At 39.1% G+C, this 22,220-nt stretch overlaps 1 protein-coding gene across 1 annotated transcript in view; it reads right to left on the reverse strand.

Moving 5' to 3' along the window:
* Positions 1 to 22,220, reverse strand: part of PRRC1 (proline rich coiled-coil 1) — a 48,518-nt gene that overhangs the window by 15,532 nt on the left and 10,766 nt on the right. Inside the window, exons 5-7 of the mRNA XM_040622517.1 lie at positions 21,756 to 21,858; positions 17,909 to 18,072; positions 12,229 to 12,332 (exon numbers count right to left, since the gene is read on the reverse strand). Coding sequence (XP_040478451.1) covers positions 12,229 to 12,332; positions 17,909 to 18,072; positions 21,756 to 21,858 — 371 coding nt within the window. The remainder of the gene's footprint in view (positions 1 to 12,228; positions 12,333 to 17,908; positions 18,073 to 21,755; positions 21,859 to 22,220) is intronic.

A 22,220-nucleotide genomic window follows, 5' to 3' on the forward strand; every position in this document is an offset into this window, starting at 1 on the left:
ATAAACTATTGGGACTACACCAAAATAAAAACCTTTTCCACACCAAAACAAAAAAAGGGACTCCTACTTAATATCTTTGTGAATGATATCCCTATAAAAAACTCAAACAACTGTACACCAAAAACAATCCAATCAAAAATGGGCAGAAGAGGGCGCCTGGGCGGCTCAGTCGGTTAAGCATCTGCCTACCATCATGACCCCAGGGTCCTGGGACAGAGTCCCACCTTGGGCTCCTTGCTCAGCAGGGAGTCTGCTTCTCCCTCTGCCTTCACCCCACCTGTGCTCTCTCTCAAATAAGTAAAATCTAAAAAAAAAAAAAAAAAAAAAAAAAAAAGAAGCCATGAGCAGACATTTCTCCAAAAAAGACATACAGATGACCAACAGACACTTGAAAAGGTGTTCAACATCACTCATCATCAGGGAAATGCAAATCAAAACCACAGTGAGAAAGTTACAATGACTAAAATTTTAAATAAGAAATGCTGGCAAGGATGCAGAGAAAAAGGGCCCCTTGTGCACTCCTGGTGGGAACGTAAACTGATACAGCCACTGTGGAAAACAGTATGGAGATCCCTCAAAAGACTAAAAATGGAAATACCTTATTATCCAGTATTTTCACGACTGGGTATTTACCCAAAGAAAAGGAAAACACTAATTCAGAACGATACAGGCATCCCTATGTTCACTGCAGCATTATTTACAATAGATATGGAAGCAACCCAAGTGTACACTGATAGATGAATTTGGATAAAGATGTGACACACACACACACAGGAATATTACTCAGTCATAAAGAATGACATCTGGCCACTTGGAACAACATGAATGGACCTAGAGTATTATGCTAAGTGAAATAAGGCAGACACAGAAAGACAAATATCATATAATTTCACTGACATGTAGAATCTAAAAAACCAAACACACGAACACCCGCAAACAGAACTGGTGGTTGCCAGAAAAAAAGCGTGTGGGAGGATGGGCTAAACAGGGCAAGGGGATTAAGAGGCACAAACTTCTAGTTATAAGTCATGGGGATGAAAACACAGCATACAGAACATAGTCACAAACATTACAATAATTTTGTAGGGTGACAGATAATTGTGGTGAGCATTCTGTAATGTACAGAATTGTTTAACTACTATGTTATAGACCTGAAACTAATAAAACATTGTACCATAAGTTTATTTCAATCAATGCCAATCTAAACTTCCACATCCAGCAAAAACAGCCTTTGTAAATAAATGTGAATTAAAAGCATTTTCAGGGGCGCCTGGGTAAGTGCCTGCCTTCGGCTTGGGTCATGATCCTGGGGTCCTGGGATCGAGCCCTTTGTCGGGTTCTGTGTTCAGAGGGGAGTCGGCTTCTCCCTTTCCCCCTCCCCACTGCTCATTCTCTCTCTCTCTCAAATAAACAAAATCTTTGAAAACAAACAAACAAAAATTTCCAAACAATAGGTAAGAAAGTTTGTAGCCAGAGTCCTCCATTACTATGTTGTGCCAAAGGAAGTCCTTGAGGCAGAAGAAAAATGATCCCAGAAAGGAAAACAAAACTACAGGAAGGAATTGAGAGAATAAGTATCAATGAATACTGATAGCAAAGGACAACACTACTACTATCTCAGGAGTATAAAATGTATGCAGAATTAAGAAAACTAACAACAATACAGTAAAAGATGAAGGGGATGTTGGGTAAAGTATTAAAAGTGGCTCAGTATTATCAAGTCACAATTTTTATTATTAAAAAAAAGACTATAATTTCTAAGGTAACCAGTAAATGAACTGTAAAAGGTTAAGAGAAGGGAAAAATGAAATAATGATCACTAGATGGCTCCTTGGTGCTTACACAGAAAGTTTAACCTTTTCACCCTAGCATTCAAAGCTCTTCACACATCTGTCCCCAAACCATTTCTTGAAATGATCAGCAAAGCTAATGTAACCACTGACCCCTGAATCCTCTCAATCATCTTCAAACTTTTCCTCCGCTCAGAATGTCCTATTCTTGGGGCGCCTGGGTGGCACAGCGGTTAAGCGTCTGCCTTCGGCTCAGGGCGTGATCCTGGAGCTACGGGATGGAGCCCCACATCAGGCTTCTCTGCTAGGAGCCTGCTTCTTCCTCTCCCACTCCCCCTGCTTGTGTTCCCTCTCTCGCTGGCTGTCTCTATCTCTGTCGAATAAATAAAATCTTAAAAAAAAAAAAAAAAAAAGGAATGTCCTATTCTTTCCACTTAGCCAAATTTTACCTACTCTTCACAATCCCATCCAAGTCCCAATCACTCATGAATCTCATCTGACACTACCTCTACACTCAGTTATGTCTCCTCGAATTGTATGTAACATTTCCTATCAGCAAAAAATAACACACTATTTCATACAGTCACTTAAAATTGTTCATCTGTGTACATATTTTCTCCCACCTCAGGATTACCTCAAGGTTGGAGAACATTATTTATACACTATAGCCATAAATTACCAGGCACAATGCCACTCAATACTAAATAAACAACATAACAAAACCACTATGTGATTACAAAAGAGACCGATTTCAACAGTTGGGAAGCTCTTTCAGTATAAATAAATTCAGCATGTTAAAAATAATTTCTCCCATAAAAAAAGCCATCTATTTCAAGTACAAAGCCCTTAAAGACCATAATGAATTCTGTTCTTTGAATATTCTCCAAACTAAATAGATAAGCATCATTGCTCAGTAGCTCTCAGACCTGGTGACTGCCACCAGGCCCTGTTGTCCATACCTTCCATTACGCTGAATAACTGTGTGAATGACTATGTTGGTTACTGGTGATCAATTACATCTAAGCCAATACAGCACTGTATCCTTAAATTTAGTGCTATTACATTCAGTGAGTGTTCACACAATCCTACGAAGCAGGCATTACTATCTCCATTTTCTAATTAAAAAGGAGAAACCCAGGTAGAAACGTGAGCTGAGTTATGGAGATCATACAGCTAGTTAAATGATACAGCCAGACCAGAATATAAAATAGGATACATTTTTTACTAGGTATTCAGAGTCAGCCCCCCAGAACCGATTGTATTTTGCTCGTAAGACAAACAAAACAAGCCTCTTACCAAATAATTACATGCCACCAAACTAGACAACCAAGATATACAGGGATACATTTCTAGAAACATACAACCTACCAAGACTGAATCATGAAGAAACTGAAAATCTGAATCGATCGATTTCTAGTAAGGAGATTCTAGTTAGTAATCAAAAACCTCCCAACAAACAAAAGTCAGGACCAGAGATACCCTCACTGATGAGCTCTACCAAACATCTAAAAAAATATTACTACCAATCCTTCTCAAGGTCTTCCAAAACGATAAAAGGTAAGGGACACTTCCAAACTCATTTTTTAAGGCCAGCATTACCCTGATATTAAAATGAGACAAGGACACAACAGAAAAGAGAAAGGCCGATTTCCATGAGAAACATGTAAGTAAAAATTTTCAACAAAATATTAAACCAAATTCAACAATACATCAAAAGGATCATACACATGATTTAGGATTTATTCTACAGACACAGAGATGGTTCCACATCCACAGATCAATGTGATAGAAACACATTAACAAATCAAGGGCAACAAATCCTATTTCAATAGATGCAGAAAAAGCACGTGATAAAATTCAACTATTAATGATAAAAACTCTCCAAACAGGTTTAGAAGGAATGTACTCAAAATAATAAAGACCACATATGACAAGCCAATAGCTGGTATCACACTCAAAAAGAAAAAGCTGAAAATGTTTCCTCTAAGATTAGGAACAAGACAAGGATGCCCACTCTTCCCACTTCATTATTCAATATGGTATTGAAAATCCTTACCAGAGCAATTAGGCAGGAAAGCAAACTTTTTAAAAGGCATCCAAATTGGAAAAGAAGAAGGAAAACTGTGACTATTTTCAGATGACATGATATTATATATAGAAAAACACTCAAGACTAAAAAAACAAAACAAAACAAAAAGAACAAAAAACAAAACCTGTTAGAACTCATAAATGAATTCAGTAAAGTTGCACGAAAAAATCCACCAAAATCTGTGGCATATCTATATACTAATAAACTATCAAAAAGGAAACTTAAGGAAATAATACCACTGACAACTGCATCCAAAAGGACAAAACAGGAACAGATTTCACCAAGAAAGTGAAAAATCTCTACTCTGAAAACTATAAGACATTGATGAAAAAAACTGAAAACTCAAATATATGGAAAAATATTCCAGACTCAGGGATTGCAGGAATTAAAATTGTTAAAAATCTCCACACTACTCATAAAGCAATCTACAGATTCAATACAATCTCTATCAAAATTCCAATGGCATTTTTCACAGAAACAGAACCACCCTGAAGTTTGTATAGAACCACAAGACCCTGAAGAGCCAAAGCCATCTTGAGAAAGAAAGCAGAGGGGAGGGTTAAGATGGCGGAGGAGTAGGAGACCCCTTTTTTTAGCCGGTCCCCCGAGTCGAGCTGGATAGGAACCAGACCAGCCTAAACAACCACGGAACCAGCCTGAGACGCAGGAAGATGCATCTGGATCTCTACAAATGAACATCTCCAGTGCTGAGTATTGAGGTACGAGGCGGGGAGCCATGAAACCGTGCACAGATATCGGAAGATAAACGGAAGGGGGAGGGGGCCGCGTTCGGGCGCCGGGAAGCTGTTAGCTGCTGCGCCGGGGAGCGGGCGGGGCTCGCGGGCACCCGCAAAACAACAGACTGAGACCGTGAGCCGGTGCGCGCGCCACCAGGCATCCGCGGAACCGGAATCCCGGTCGCTCACTGGATCAGACTGAGACCGGGAGATCCGGGAGACGCGCGGCGGCTGGCGGCTGGCGGCATTAAAAGCACAAAGGACAGAGAGCGCGCCCGGCCCTGGAAGTGAGGCTGGGGCCGGGTGTGGGGCGCGCGACATCCCGGACGCTGCAGGGTTGAGCAGCACCAACAGAAACAGAGTTAAAGTGGCCAGAACATTAGTAGAGAACGGGCTGCAATCCCTCTGTTCTGTGACAGAGGGGGTGAAATCGGCCGCGCTGCTGCACTCTCAGAAGAGACACACAAACCGCCAGGAAAGCCGCCAGAGAACGCCTGGAAATACCGGCTCAGAGAGTGCCCATCCCCATCCCCCTGCGCAGGGGACACGGAGACTCTACCCAAACGGGGTTGCCTGAGTATCGGCGCGGCAGGCCCCTCCCCCAGAACACAGAAGGCAGGCTGAAAAATCAAGAAGCCCACATCCCTAAGATCCCTATAAAAGAAGGGCGCACGGCCTGGGTCCTGGTCAATAATTTGGGCTCTGGACAACCCCGCAACCTCTCCTCATCAGAATGACGAGAAGGAGAAGTCCCCCCTCCAGCAAAGAAAAGACGAGTCTGTGGCCTCTGCCACAGAACTAATGGATATGGATGTAACCAAATTATCAGAAATGGAATTCAGAGTAACAATGGTCAAGATGATCTGTAGACTTGAAAAAAGTATTAACGAAAATGTTAATAGGAATATAGAATCTCTAAGGGCGGAAATGAGAGCGAATCTGGCAGAAATTAAAAATTCTGTGAGCCAAATGCAGTCAAAACTAGAGGCTCTGACGGCCAGGGTCAATGAGGCAGAAGAACAAATCGGCGAATAGGAGGATGGGTTAGTAGAAGAAAAAGCGAAAATAGAAGCGGGACTTAAAAAAATCCACGCCCACGAATGTAGGTTACGGGAGATTACTGACTCAATGAAATGATCCAATGTCAGAATCATCGGCATCCCCGAGGAGGTGGAGAAAAACTGAGGTCTAGAAGAGATATTTGAACAAATTGTAGCTGAAAACTTCCCTAATCTAGCGAGGGAAACAAACATTCGTGTCCAAGAGGCAGAGAGGACCCCTCCCAAGCTCAACCATGACAAACCTACGCCACGTCACGTCATAGTGCAATTCGCAAATATTAGATGCAAGGATACAGTATTGAAAGCGGCCAGGGCAAAGAAATTTCTCACGTACCAAGGCAAAGGCATCAGAATTACGTCAGACCTGTCTACACAGACCTGGAATGAGAGAAAGGGTTGGGGGAGCATATTTAAAGCTCTTTCAGAGAAAAACATGCAGCCAAGGATCCTTTATCCAGCAAGGCTGTCATTCAGAATTGATGGAGAAATAAAGATCTTCCAGAATCGCCAGTCATTGACCAATTTTGTAACCACGAAACCAGCCCTACAGGAGATATTACGGGGGGTTCTATAAAAGTAAAAAGGCCCCAAGAGTGATACAGAACAGAAAGTCACAGCCAATACAAACAAAGACTTTACTGGCAACATGGCATCATTAAAATCATATCTCTCAGTAATCAGTCTTAATGTAAATGGTTTGAACCATCCCATAAAACGCCACAGGGTTGCAGATTGGATAAAAAGAAATGACCCATCCATTTGCTGTCTACAAGAGACTCATTTTGAACCCAAAGATACACTCAGACTGACAGTAAAGGGATGGAGTACCATCTTTCACGCAAATGGACCTCAAAAGAAAACTGGGGTAGCAATTCTCATATCAGATAGATTGGATTTTAAACTAAAGACTATTATTCTTAAGGATGTATCCAGCAAGTGGATATGACAATTATAAATATCTATGCCCCCAACAGGGGAGCAGCAAGATACACAAGCCAACTCTTAACCAGAATAAAGAGACATATAGATAAAAATACATTAATAGTAGGGGACCTCAACACCCCACTATCAGAAATAGACAGAACACCCTGGCAAAAACTAAGCAAAGAATCAAAGGCTTTGAATGCCATACTCAACGAGTTGGACCTCATAGTGATATACAGAACTACACCCCAGAACCAAAGAATACTCATTCTATTCTAATGCCCATGGAACATTCTCAAGAATAGACCATGTTCTGGGACACAAAACAGGTCTCAACCGATACCAAAAGACTGAAATTATCCCCTGCATATTCTCAGACCACAACACTCTGAAATTGGAACTCAACCACAAGGAAAAATTTGGAAGAAACTCAAACACTTGGAGACTAAGAACCATCCTGCTCAGGAATGACTCGATAAACCAGGAAATCAAAAATCAAATTAAACAATTTATGGAGACCAATGAGAATGAAAATACAACAGTCCAAAACCTATGGGATACTGCAAAAGCAGTCCTAAGGGGGAAATACATAGCCATCCAAGCCTCACTCAAAAGAATAGAAAAATCTAAAATGCAGTTTTTATATTCTCACCTCAAGAAGCTGGAACAGCAACAGAGGGACAGGCCTAATCCACGCACGAGGAAGCAGTTGACCAAAATTAGAGCTGAAATCAATCAAGCAGAAACCAGAAGTACAGTAGAGCAGATCAACAGGACTAGAAGCTGGTTCTTTGAGAGAATCAATAAAATTGACAGACCACTGGCAAGACTTATCCAAAAGAAAAGAGAAAGGACCCAGATTATTAAAATTATGAATGAAAAAGGAGAGGTCACGACGAACACCATTGAAATTGGAAGGATTATTAGAAATTTTTATCAACAGCTATATGCCAATAAACTAAGCAATCTGGAAGAGATGGAATCCTTCCTGGAAACCTATAAACTACCAAGATTGAAACCGGAAGAAATTGATTCCTTAAACAGGCCAATTAATTATGAAGAAATTGAGTCAGTGATAAACAACCTTCCAAATAACAAAACTCCAGGCCCGGACGGTTTTCCTGGGGAATTCTACCAAACATTCAAAGAAGAAATAATACCTATTCTCCTAAAGCTATTTCAAAAAATAGAAACAGAAGGAAAGCTACCAAACTCATTCTATGAGGCCAATATTACCTTGATCCCCAAACCAGGCAAAGACCCCATCAAAAAGGAGAATTACAGACCGATTTCCCTAATGAATATGGACGCCAAAATCCTCAACAAGATACTTGCTAATAGAATCCAACAGTACATTAAAAGGATTATCCATCACGATCAAGTGGGATTCATACCTGGGATGCAAGCGTGGTTCAATATTCGCAAATCAATCAGCGTGATACATCATATCAACAAGAAAAGACTCAGGAACCATATGATCCTCTCAATCGATGCCGAAAAAGCATTTGACAAAATACAGCATCCTTTCCTGATTAAAACCCTTCAGAGTGTAGGAATAGAAGGTACATTTCTCAATCTCATAAAAGCCATCTATGAAAAGCCTACTGCAAATATTATTCTCAATGGGGAAAAGCTGGAAGCCTTTCCCTTAAGATCAGGAACTCGACAAGGATGCCCACTCTCGCCACTATTATTCAACATAGTACTAGAAGTCCTTGCAACAGCAATCAGACGACAAAAAGGGATCAAAGGTATTCAAATTGGCAAAGAAGAAGTCAAAATGTCTCTCTTTGCAGATGACATGATACTCTATATGGAAAACCCAAAAGAAGCCACTCCCAAACTATTAGAAGTTATAGAGCAATTCAGTAACGTGGCGGGATACAAAATCAATGCTCAGAAATCAGTTGCATTTCTATACACGAATAACGAGACCGAAGAAAGAGAAATTAGGGAATCCATCCCATTTACAATAGCACCAAAAACCATACGTTACCTTGGAATTAACTTAACCAGAGACGTAAAGGACCTATATTCTAGAAACTATAAATCACTCTTGAAAGACATTGAGGAAGACATAAAAAGATGGAAAGATATTCCATGCTCATGGATCGGAAGAATTAACATAGTTAAAATGTCCATGCTACCCAGAGCAATCTACACTTTCAATGCTATCCCGATCAAAATACCAAGGACATTTTTCAAAGAACTGGAACAAACAGTCCTTAAATTTGTATGGAAACAGAAAAGGCCCCGAATCTCCAAGGAACTGTTGAAAAGGAAAAACAAAGCTGGGGGCATCACAATGCCGGATTTCGAGCTGTACTACAAAGCTGTGATCACAAAGACAGCATGGTACTGGCACAAAAACAGACACATAGACCAATGGAACAGAATAGAGAGCCCAGAAATGGACCCTCGGCTCTTTGGGCAACTAATATTTGATAAAGCAGGAAAAAACATCCGGTGGGAAAAAGACAGTCTCTTCAATAAATGGTGCTGGGAAAATTGGACAGCTACATGCAAAAGAATGAAACTTGACCACTCTCTCACACCATACACAAAAATAAACTCCAAATGGATGAAAGACCTCGATGTGAGACAGGAATCCATCAAAATTCTAGAGGAGAACATAGGCAGCAACCTCTACGACATCGGCCAAAGCAACCTTTTTCATGACACATCCCCAAAGGCAAGAGAAACAAAAGATAAAATGAATTTATGGGACTTCATCAAGATTAAAAGTTTCTGCACATCCAAGGAAACAGTCAGAAAAACTAAGAGGCAGCCCACGGAATGGGAGAAGATATTTGCAAATGACACTACAGATAAAGGACTGGTATCCAAGATCTACAAAGAACTTCTCAAACTCAATACACGAGAAACAAATAAACAAATCATAAAATGGGCAGAAGATATGAACAGACACTTTTCCAATGAAGACATACAAATGGCTAACAGACACATGAAAAAATGTTCAAAATCATTAGCCATCAGGGAAATTCAAATCAAAACCACACTGAGATACCACCTTACGCCAGTTAGAATGGCAAAAATAGACAAGGCAAGAAACAACAATTGTTGGAGAGGATGTGGAGAAAGGGGATCCCTCCTACATTGTTGGTGGGAATGCAAGTTGGTACAGCCACTCTGGAAAACAGTGTGGAGGTCCCTTAAAAAGTTAAAAATTGAGCTACCCTATGATCCAGCCATTGCACTACTGGGTATTTACCCCAAAGATACAGACGTAGTGAAGAGAAGGGCCATATGCACCCCAATGTTCATAGCAGCATTGTCCACAATAGCTAAATCGTGGAAGGAACCGAGATGCCCTTCAACAGATGACTGGATTAAGAAGCTGTGGTCCATATATACAATGGAATATTACTCAGCTATCAGAACGAATTCTCAACATTTGCTGCAACATGGACGGCACTGGAGGAGATAATGCTAAATGAAAAAAGTCAAGCAGAGAAAGAATTATCATATGATTTCTCTCATCTATGGAACATAAGAACTGGGATAAAGAAGGGGGGGGCGCCTGGGTGGCACAGCGGTTAAGCGTCTGCCTTTGGCTCAGGGCGTGATCCCCGCGTTGTGGGATCGAGCCCCACATCAGGCTCCTCTGCTATGAGCCTGCTTCTTCCTCTCCCACTCCCCCTGCTTGTGTTCCCTCTCTCGCTGGCTGTCTGTATCTCTGTCGAATAAATAAATAAAATCTTAAAAAAAAAACGGGGGGGTAATCAGAAGGGGGAATGAAGCATGAGAGACTATGGACTCTGGGAAACAGACTGAGGGCTTCAGAGGGGAGGGGGGTGGGGGAATGGGATAAACTGGTGATGGGTAGTAAGGAGGGCACGTATTGCATGGTGCAGTGGGTGTTATACGCAACTGATGAATCATCGAACTTTGCATCAGAAACCAGTGATGTACTGTATGTTGACTAACATAATGTAAAAAAACATTAAAAAAAAAGAAAGAAAGTAGCATCACACTCTTTCATTTCAAACTATATTACAAAGCTATACTCATCAAAATAGTATGGTATTGGCATAACAACAGACACAAAGATCAGTCCAACAGAACAGAGAGCGAAGGAATAAACCCACACATATATGGTGAATTAATTTACAACAAAAGAGCCAAGAATACACAATGGGAAAAGGACAGTCTGTAAAATAAATGGTGTTGGGGAAACTAGACTGCTTACATCATACACAAAAAGTTAACTCAAATGGATTCAAGACTTGAACTCAAGATCAGAAACCAGTAAACTGGGCGCCTGGGTGGCACAGCGGTTAAGCGTCTGCTTTCGGCTCAGGGCGTGATCCCGGCGTTGTGGGATCGAGCCCCACATCAGGCTCCTCCGCTATGAGCCTGCTTCTTCTTCTCCCACTCCCCCTGCTTGTGTTCCCTCTCTCGCTGGCTGTTTCTATCTCTGTCAAATAAATAAATAAAATCTTTAAAAAAAAAAAAATAGTAAACTTCTAGACAACAAGAAGGGTAAGCTGCTTGCTATCAGTCTTGGTCATAATTTTTTGGATGTGACACCAAAAGCAAAGGCAACAAAAGCAAAAATCAGTAAGGAGGACTCCATCAAACTAAAAAGTTTCTACACAGCAAAGGAAACCATCAACAAAATGAAAAGGCAACCTACTGAAGGGGAGAAAATATTCACAAATCACATTCCTCATAAGGTGTTTAACATCTAAAATATATCAAAAACACAAAGAACTCAAGAGCAAAAAAACAATCCAATTAAAAAATGGACAGAGGCTCTGACGTACAGATGGCCAACATGTACATGCAAAGATGCTCAACATCACTCTTCATCAGGGAGACGGCAAAACTACAATGAGACATCACCTTACACGTGTTAGGATGGCTATTACCAAAAAGTCAAAAAAAACAAGTGTTGGAAAAGATACGGAGAAAAAGAGAACCCTTGATGAGAATGTAAACTTGTGCAGCCACTATGGAAAGCAATATGGAGGTTCCTCAAAAAATTAAATGAGCCATACTGATCCAGCAATTCCACTTCTGGGTATTTATCTGAGGGAAATGAGAACACTACCTTGAAGAGATAGATGCCCCCGCCCCAATCCACATTCACGGCAGCATTATTTACAATAACCAAGACATGGAAGCAACCTAAGTGTCTGTCAATGGAAGAATGAATAAACAAAACGTGGTGTGTGTACACACACACACACACACACACACACACACACACTATCCAGCCATGGAAAAGAAGGAAATCTTGCCATCTGCAACATGAATGGACTTTCAGGGCATTAAATTAAGGGAAACAAGTCAGAGAAAACAAATACCATATGATCCTACTTTTTATGGAATAAAAAAAAATGAACTCACACATACAAAGAACAGACTGGTGGCAGGGCAGGGGTCGGGGGGTGAGTAAAATGAGTGAAGGGGGCTGTTAAAAGATATAAACTTCCAGTTACAAAGTAAGTCATGAGGATAAAATGTACAGCGCAGTGACCACACTTAATAATACTGTTCTGTAGATCTGAAAATTGCTAGGAGAGAGATCCTGAGAGTTCTCATTACAAGAAAACAATTTGTAATGATGTTTAAAAAAAAAAAAAAAAAAGCCTCTTTCTTACTTGTCAGGTAGCAATTCTGCAATGAAGTTTTCTACTGACACAGCAGTCTGTTTTTCATGGATCACTCCAGTTCGACGCAAGCTGTCTATCCGTTCCTGGGCGCCCTGAATGACAACCGTGTAGGTTAGAAACCATTTCTAATTATTCAGTATTAACTATACTAAGTTATGGTTATATAAGTAATACACAAATACATTTACACACAAATAAACTAGATAGTCATTGTAAATATTCAAACAATACAGAAGTATAAAGAGTTAAAAAGGCCAATCATGTTCCCCTCAGTATTAACAGTTTATACAGCACATTCCGAACTATTCCCACATACGCTATTTGGGTTGCTACTATGAAATGGATTATTTTTATATTAATGTTCTACTTCGTTATTACTAATATAATGAAACTATGTACTTCTTAATGTTGGTTGATATCTTACTGATAAAATTTTTTTTTCAGTCCTAGTAGTTTTTATTTCATTTTCTCTTGAGGTATCTAGGTAGGCAATCATATCAAAGTGAATGATTTCTCTTGCTTCTTAACTTCCTTTAAATATAGCCTTACAATATGCACCAAAATGACAGCTGATTTATTTTTAACTGCTAATGTATATATTGCACCAAAACTTGTTTAAGACAATTATTACCATTTATGCAACAAAACTGAGGGGCTGAAAATACTGTATATATAACTCAAAACCAGTGCATCTGTAATGGTAGACAAACTACAAGTTTTTAGTAAAGTTGCTATTTCCTACTTTATCTGAATCACTTCGTAAATAGTGATCATAAGGGAAGTGACAGTGTTCAAACAGCAAGACAAAATGCATTCTGTTTTTTAATAAAACTACCACGGATAATACATTAACCTACTTTTACTATGGACAGCAGAGAGAAGTAGTGAATGAGAAAAAGTGGTCAGTTCTTATGAAAATTTCAAAAACTAGGACACTTCTAGAGACATCTGAACTTATTTTGGAGACAACAGAAATAAAGAAGAGGTGACCAGTGCATGAAAATGGGTAAACCAATTTAAGACACTAGCTTATAAAGATTAAGGATGAAAGAAGGTATGAATTAAACTATACTAATACTGACTGTATTTTTGCTTAATCTCTCTAGTACCACGCACACTGTCTAACCCAAGAGACATTCAGTAAGAAAATACTACATGAAAAAATGAAGAAGGGAAGAAATAAAGGCCTTCTTGAAAATTTTTATCACTCATGTTAACAATCTAAATGGTATAAATCTAGTAAGAGTGAATGAGGAGGCAGCTGTTGAATTTGAAAGAAAACGTAACTATACTGGATAATGTAAATTTGCCTACATCATTTTCCTCCCAAGAGGATATCAGTTATGGTTAAATTTTGATTATGAGTAAGTTTAAATAAATGTTAACTGAATAAAAACTATTAGGGAATTAGTGGGATATTTAAGAGATTCATCCCCAACTATCTGAAATGATATCTCAGCTAAGCACTACAACAAAATATTCCTAGATTTGATGCTTCCAGGAAACGAAGTCTGTTCATTTTTTACTATCCTACAACATAGGGCTTCCTATTTCATAAGGAAAATGAAGAGGGGGTTATTATGTGCCTCTTCTCCTCTTATGTTAATTAATTAAGTGTGGCATCTTTTGGAATCACAAATATAGACACTTTAAGATTAGCCCCTACCAGTGTTTTGAGAATGAAATTTTAACTTTATTTTCAGAAGTGTAAGGAATTAATAATTAGTTTTGAGGCCACAGCGAAATAAATATCTTGAACAGAAGAAAGATACAGAAAAGCTCCCAGAGCTTATCCTGTACTCTAAGAGTTTATACTAAGCAATTCGGTTTAAGTAAAATTCCATGCTGCTTCTTAACTGCATATAATTACCTACATCTTTGGCGAATATAAGTTATAAAATACTGGCCCTAACTATGACTGGCTTTTCAATGAAATTAATGCCTGGCACACAAGTTTCAGAAGCTTCCTAGTGTTAATGATGGCAGACTGATTTCCTTAAATCTAAGTTCTCCTTCAAACAGCCATTCACTTCAAATAAAATCCAATGGGGAGTAAAAAATCTGGGTTGCAATTTTAATATTCTAGCATTCTACATTATTTTTCTTCTCATTAGCTCCCTCTACTGCTTCTGAAAAAAATAAACGGCTGGTAAATTTATAAATGATTTTCCTATGCATGTATCGGTTTCAATGAATTTTGACTTTAAGCTTTTATTAAAAATTATGGAAAAGAAACCCGAAGGTCTGAATTTGAAGGGCAAAAACCAACAGCAAAACTTAATCTGTCAAACACTAACAATGCCACAATATAAACTGAAGTATTACTATTATACAGAAGAGGAAGTTTTTCTTTTAGAAAAAAATTTCCATCAGCCTTTCAAGAACAGCATCTCATGATTTTAAGTATCTTCTGTGTAATAATATTTAATGTAACAAAATATGTAAGACCCATGTTTTTAAAAACCATGAAATTCTGAGTTATATTCCAAATGTCACATCTAAATGGTATAAATCTAGTAAGAGATCATCAAAAATTAATGACCTATCAGCTGAGAGCTCTGTCTGGTCCCTCTTCGGTTTTGATGGGAACAAACAACTGGAAACCACATGACCTGCAAAATGCTTTAGCCCAGTCATCATGTCCTTTGTATTCTCAACATTGAAAACAGTATTTTGAATTGTCCGTTCAGATGACCCTCAGGAGTATTTTATGTTCGGAGGCAGCGTATCACGTGACTATTTAGTGGGCAAGAGGTATGTCTCATTTCACGAAGGGAGAGAATAGGGCTTCTTAAGGGGGAGATGGGAAAGGAGAACAAGTTGCCTTAATCAGAGGTATGTATTCAGGCAGGAAATTTTTAGGCAAGAGTGTATCTGGAAGCTGAAGTAGCCGAGCTCCTTAAAACTCCCTGGGTCTCCTTAGACCTTGTAAAATCTTGTATATCAACAGAGGTACTTCTAGACCAGTCTGCAGACCACTGTGTGATTGTGGAGGCTCGATCACGGGATAGCAATGGGTGGGCTGCTGGAGTGCTATTAAGTGAAAAATCTTTATTCTTCTTGTGAAACTGATAGGGTGTTAAACCAAAATTGAAAGCAGATCCCACAATGAAAATGTTTTCTGTATTAGACTGTTTACTTGAGGAAATAAATGATTAATTTTAAAAACACACCCTTGCACTTTTAGGGTTTAGACAACTGCTAGATATTCATTTTAAAGAACATCTAAGTGTGCACACATCTGCGAACCAAACCAAAATTCCTGCTCTTGAGGAACTTAATTCTTGTGGGAAAACATTATAAAACACTAATATTAAACTAAATGACAGAGTGTATGAGAAGGTGCTGAGTACTGTAGGAAAGAAAACAGAGGAGAGGAGGGTGATCCTGGTATAGCTGTGTGGAATGTAATACTAAATAGGTGGTCAGGACAGGCCTCGCCATGCAAGGAAGACGGGAGTGAAGACTTAAAGAAGGTTTAGCCAAGTACATATTTGAGAGAAGAATGTCCCAGAGAGAAGAAAGAGCTAGTGAAAAGGCCCTCAGAGAGACGCCAGGCACGTATGAAGAGCTAGAAGGAAGCCAATGCGACCAGCGTGAGTGAGCAAGGGGAAGACCAGTGGGAGAAGCAGCCAGAGTGGAAACAAACTCCATGTCAGCCAGGATGCGTGGGGCCATGGAAGCCACTTTAAGGAACGAGGGTTTACAATGAGTAAAACATAAAATGCTGAAACACAAGTGACATGCTCTGACCTATGACTTGAAAGGATTACTTGACTGTTCAGAATGACCTAGAGGGCCACAAGGTTACCCTATGAGATAACCCTAAAACTGGATGGCCTAGTAGCAGGCAATGGCAAGATTCCATCAAGACACTGTGGCGGTGGTGGAGATGTGAGAAGCAGTCAGATGCTGGACACACTGTAAACTCAGGACGAACAAGATTTCTTGATGAACTGGACATGGGTAAAGAGAGAAGTCAAGAGTGACTCCAAGGTTTCTCCCCTGAGAAAATGGAAGGATAGGCTGCCATCATGGACAAGGCTACACGAGCAGGCTTGGAGGAAAGAAAAGCAGATGGATGCTAAACACAGTTAAGTTTGAGACATTCAAGTTAAGGAGTTGAGAAGACAACTTTTACATCATCTAGTTTACATGAGAGGCCTGTGCTGGTGATAGAAATTTGAAACTGTCAGCCCAGAGATGATATTTAAAGCCAGCAGACACTATGGGCTCACGAGGGAGGGAATGTAGATAAAGACAAGATCATTAGGGGGAACCAGCAAAGGAGGCACAGGGGAGTGAGCAAATAGTAACGCAGGGAAAAAACAAATGGACCCCAGAAGTGAAAGAAATACTCAAGAATAATAACTGTCTCAAAAGCCAGTGACAGGCAAAACAAGATGGGGACACTGCTGACGTGCACAGCATTCTCTGGGGAGTCAGGCTGAGCGCCTGCCTAGGCCGGCTGTAGGAGAATATGAAGGAACAATTAGAAAATGCTGGCAATTGTTTGGAGGAGTTTTGCTGCAAAAAGCAGCAAAAAATTAAGGTGGTAGATGATGAGAAGAGGAGGTAAAAAAAAAATCTGTTAAAAATTTCTTTCATTTGTTTTTTAAAGCGGGAGAAATATTTGTATGCTGATGACCTGTTCAGTGTTCATTTGTTCTTGAGTGTCTATATGCTGGTGGTAAAAAAACGTATGGGAGGACAGGGTTCTTGGAACTTTAACCCTCACTGGCTTGAGGGGACCAGATCTAGTTCACTGGGAATGGGACTGGTTTTACACAAACGTGTGACAAGTGTTTTAATAGTCACAGGGCAGAAGACAAGACAGTAATTCTGAAGTGGTGGTGTCAGTGTGCGGTTGTATGAAATAAGTTATCCCATCATCTGTCCCTGTGACGGAGGGTTTATTATCTACAGACTTGATCACAAGATCCTCTTCTCTCACTAGGGAAAACCTAAGGCAGTGTCTTCCTTTTGACATTATTACTGGTAACAAGATTTAACAGGCCTCTCCTACAAGAGCCCCTGGCAAACTGTGGTTATACGCAGGTATTATACACACCTGGAAAGTGCCAGGCAAGGGGATTAAAAGGATGAAGAAGGGGAAGAATCAAAGCAAGGAAGCAAGGGAAAGCTTTCTGGATGAATGCTGAGTCCAAGCACAAGGGAAAAGGGGGACCTGTAGGGTCAATCTAGAACCTGCCTACTGGAACCCCATTACTACTCTGGAAACTTTCAAGTATGTTAGAGTCCCCAAAACCACGAAGAAATACGTAAGTGTAAAGTATTATTAATAGTGATAGTAATAAAAAGCTTAGAGAATTCAAGTGATACTAATTTCAGTATAAAATGTTTAAATTCAGTAGGACTTACACGTTAGCACTGGGTTAAGATTTCCTTTAGGACTAACTACTCTCTCTGTGTTCTCTGCATGGGTTTCCTCCCCTCCCCAAGCATCAAAACTGACCCTGAGTTTCTTTAAATTAAAACTCCGCTGTACCTTCATATCACGACAGTTGTCGAAATAAAAACCAAGATGATCACTACCTCAGAATGTACAAACCCATCAGCTCCATAAAGACCAAAAGATTATCATCCAAATTATGAAAAAATTAACTGCCAGTTTCTATATGCTGAAAAAAGGTGTTGCATTACTCACTTTCAATCCAGCCGCATAGCCCACTGGCTGTGGGGCAATATTGGACTGGCCAGCTTCCCCTATGACCACAGCTAAGCCAAAGACCTCCTGGAAGGCATCTCGGACAGCAGCAACTTTTACTTCTTTATTCGAGGTCACTACAATATCCAGTTCACCTCCAGATTCTACGAAGATCAGAAGAAAATTTTAATTCCAAGTTAAAATAATGAAATTCTCACAAGCAATGCCATATGCTAACACTTTATTACATAATTATTACCAACCTCACAGAATACTGCCAGATACAGATGATGAACTTTTTTACAGGCTGAGGAAACTAAGACTGATAAGGCCTTGCCCAAGGTGACACGGCTCCTTATACTTAGCATGATGTCGGGACTCAAACCTACGCACTCCAAAATCCTCTTTTCACGATCCGACACACACGTTTTCACCCCCTCATTTAACAGCATTGTAGTCTAAATGCTTAGACCCAAACTACCAACTTTTCCTGACTTAAAAATGAGCATTTAATGCATTAACTGAGGGAGTCTCATCTGCAGGCAGGAGACAGTGCATATCCTCTAATGGTTCTAACTATCCCATCTGCCGGACAGAACACAACAGTTTTTTTCCTATGGAATACTGCTCCAGAATATATTAGTAACTCCCCCTTAGAACAGCATTTTGTGGTCAGACAAGCTTGGGAGATGCTGTACACATTTCCTTCTTGGAAATTCACAATGAACATTAACACCAAAATTCTGAGAAAACCAAAAGTTAAAATTCGTGAGTTTAACCCAGTACTTTCCCATACTTAATCTGAATACGTTAACATTTAATAACCACTCCTAAGAAGTTTTCCATAGATGTCAGTTTGGGAAATAATGTTCTAACAGCTATGAAAAAAGTTTAATTTTCTATTATACCACTCTATTAATTTCATGAGCTTTCATTTTCTAGTAAGTTTAAACTTTGGATAGAACACTGCATTTTAAGGCTGCAAATCAAAATGGTTTTTCTGCTTTTGGTTAATAAAGACACACCTCTATTATACACAAACTTCTTATACCATGGGGATGCTGGAGTTTCCAGGCCTGCAACTATGGAGCAGTCAGAGAAATGAACTATGTGGCTTGTGAGATACAAGTTACAATTTAGGATACACTACAGAAAATGAAAATAAAGACTGTTACTGATGATAACTAATTTCCCAGACTTATAAAGAAGTCTGCACTAAACGAGAACTGCCATGAAATGTGTTTATCTAGAAAATAGCTTAAATGGGAGAGTCACCTCTTTTATCATACATCTTCATCATTACACGAAAAAAAACCCAGCGGATGCCACAAATGGGATAGTTATTAATTATACATCTATTACTGTCCTAATACGCAAGCACATAAGGAAATGGAAATACCAACATAGATAAAACCTGAAATTTAAAAAGGCTAAGAAATGAAATAAAAATTTTAAAATGTTTTTACAATTATTTTTAAAACCTACATACCATTTAGACAGAGTAATTTGATCAAATATATCTAATTTTTTTCTTTTTAAATCTTAAACGAACATTTTCTGACATACTGAGCTCAAAGACCTAGTTCTAAGCACAGCATATTTTGCTACTTAGTGTTAAGGGCTATCACTAGTAAAATAGATTTATCCAGAAAGCTGTTTGTACAGTAAACCATTTTGCCCCCAGAAACAATGCTATGCTTTTCCCAAATATGTTATGGAACAGCTGATACTTGGGCTTTTTCTCATATATCTTTTTTCCTAATAGGATGATCTAGAGATCCCATCTTTACTAGAATTTCATAAGTTACTAAAACCTAAAGCATTGAGTCCCATAGGAGAAAAAGAGAATATACTTTCTACTCATTTTTTTCCTCCATATGGGACATGTCTCTTGATCCTATCTGAGTAGAGGTCCACTAAACTTCAGCTCAAAAGGCTTTTTCAGCCTTTTTGTAAAAAGCAATGCCACCTTAAATGATGATGGGAAAAGTAATTCTAAGAACACAGGAAGCTAAACTGTGTTAAAAATCCATTTCTAACAGTTCTTGTGTTTTCTTGATACATCTGAAACTGTTCTGGTGATTTCTAGAATACTTCTGTAAAAATACCTTAAGTTTTAACTCAAGTTTTGTTACATCAGAATGGTCCTGCTTTCACTGCCTGTCAATAAGGTGTCAACTTTTTCACATCAGTTTTATTGCTTTTTACAGCTAATTAAGACTATATATTATGACATTTGCTAATACACATTTCATTTTGTATCTTCCCCCTAACCACACCCTTCATCTTTTGCCTTTTTCTTGATGTCAGGCAGACTATTGGCCTGAGAAAAAGCCTTGGGTTTGACTCCTGAAGTCATTAGCTTTGTTAGTTGGGGAAGTCACTGATCTTGTTTCTTCACAGTAAAGTATCTGCCACCTCACTGGGCTTGTTCTAAGGGTTAATAACTGCTTTCACAGTCTAACACAGTACACGCTCAAATAGCAAGAACTCCAAAAACACTAATTCCTTTCTTTCCCTCATTCAAAATACAGCTTGCGCTGGGTGCCTGGGTGGCTCAGTCGGTTAAGCATTTGCCTCCAGCTCAGGTCATGATCCCAGAGTCCCAGGATCGAGTCCCACATCGGGCTCCCCACTGATTGGGGAATCTGCTTCTCCCTCTGACCCTCCCCCCTCTCGTGCTCTCTCTCTCTCAAATAAAATCTTAAAAAAAAAAAAAAAACACAAAAAACAAAACATGAGCTTATGAAGGAAAGAATATATATGATGCATTAATTATGTCAAACTTAATTATTATGAATATAGGAAACCTTATCTAAGGTAGGGTCCAATTTCTAAATCCTCTGGCAGTTACAAACACAAAGAACAATTCACCTGATTTAATACTTAAATCCATTTTCTAGTTTCAGGGAAGCAAAGTGGCTAAGTGCAAAAAAAAAACAAAAAAAAAACAAAAAAAAACAAAAACTGACCATGGGTTCAATCTAGCTCTACCAAGCTGTGTGACCTAGGATAATCATCTCTCTGAACCCAGGGGTTCCCTTGCAGAGTTCCTAAACACTGCCTCGCAGAGCAAGCACTTCAGAAATGATACTTCTTACTAAGGTCTTACCCTCTGACATTTACTACATTGTGAACTACCAACAGCAGCAAGACTCGTGAAAGCTACTGACTTTTCTCGCTAATGAAAATCTCTGTTCTAGTACCTAGTGCACAGCTTCGGCTTCTAAGCCGTGATCTTCAACAGAATGACTAATAATTGCTCACTGAAGCTGCTAAGCAACTGTTTCTTCACATACTGGACATGTGCATTCAAAATTACACGCAGACAGCATGTATGTCTACGTCATCTCTCTGGAGAGTTCTTGGGAAGGAGGACTCAAAGTGGTTAAAATAGTTTTCCCACCAAACCTATTAGTCAGATATTATTAATAAACAGAATTAACTTCCTCTAAAAATATTATTCCTGGGTTAAGCATAATCACATTTAATTAAGACAGATAATTGGACAATTACCAAAATCAAATATAAACAAAGCATCACTTCAAATATCCTTAGTGAATAAAGTAAAATTCATACAAAGCAACACTAACTGTATTTAAAATTGAAATACACTAAGTATATTAATTAATATACTAATGCATATTGGTTTTACTCCTCCCAAAGTTCACTGTGTTTTCAAAATTCATTTGTGACTAAGAAAAAGATAAATTAATAATACTAACACTAAGACAATCAACTTACAACGTAAGAGGATTTCCACTGATTACAACACTACGGAATCACAGTGAGACAAAGGCACGTATTTAGAAACACAGGCAGACGCTGCTCTATCTTGAATACTTACTGATATACGGAGCCATGCCAGGGTCCAGCGTTGTAATCATGCTTTCTACTGAATGTTTTGTTTTATCAAGCACAGATTTCACCACAGGATTTCCGGCCACACCCTGCACAAAACAAATTAACACATAAACGCCCATTCTAAGCAAAGAACACCTAATGGTGACAGAAAACTCTTTTAAAGTTTCTGATACATCACAGACTTGTTATTCGGTAAAATGTAAGAAAGACAAATTGCTGTTAAGTTTTCAAAATGCTCATTCTCACTTTCTCTCTTCTCACAGACCCGTAGCAGTCTGCAGACCACACTCTGAGGAGCACGGACTTAGGAAGTATGAATACTGTATACACACACGTTTGTGTATTCATTGTATGGGTGTGTATATTCATATGTATTCATTTTATACGTGCATACATGTATATGCATTTTATTTCTTTGTGTGTGCATATTTTAATTTCATTTCACATC

The sequence above is a fragment of the Ursus maritimus genome, unplaced genomic scaffold (assembly GCF_017311325.1).
Source record: "Ursus maritimus isolate PB19 unplaced genomic scaffold, ASM1731132v1 scaffold_5, whole genome shotgun sequence".
Lineage (NCBI taxonomy): Eukaryota > Metazoa > Chordata > Mammalia > Carnivora > Ursidae > Ursus > Ursus maritimus.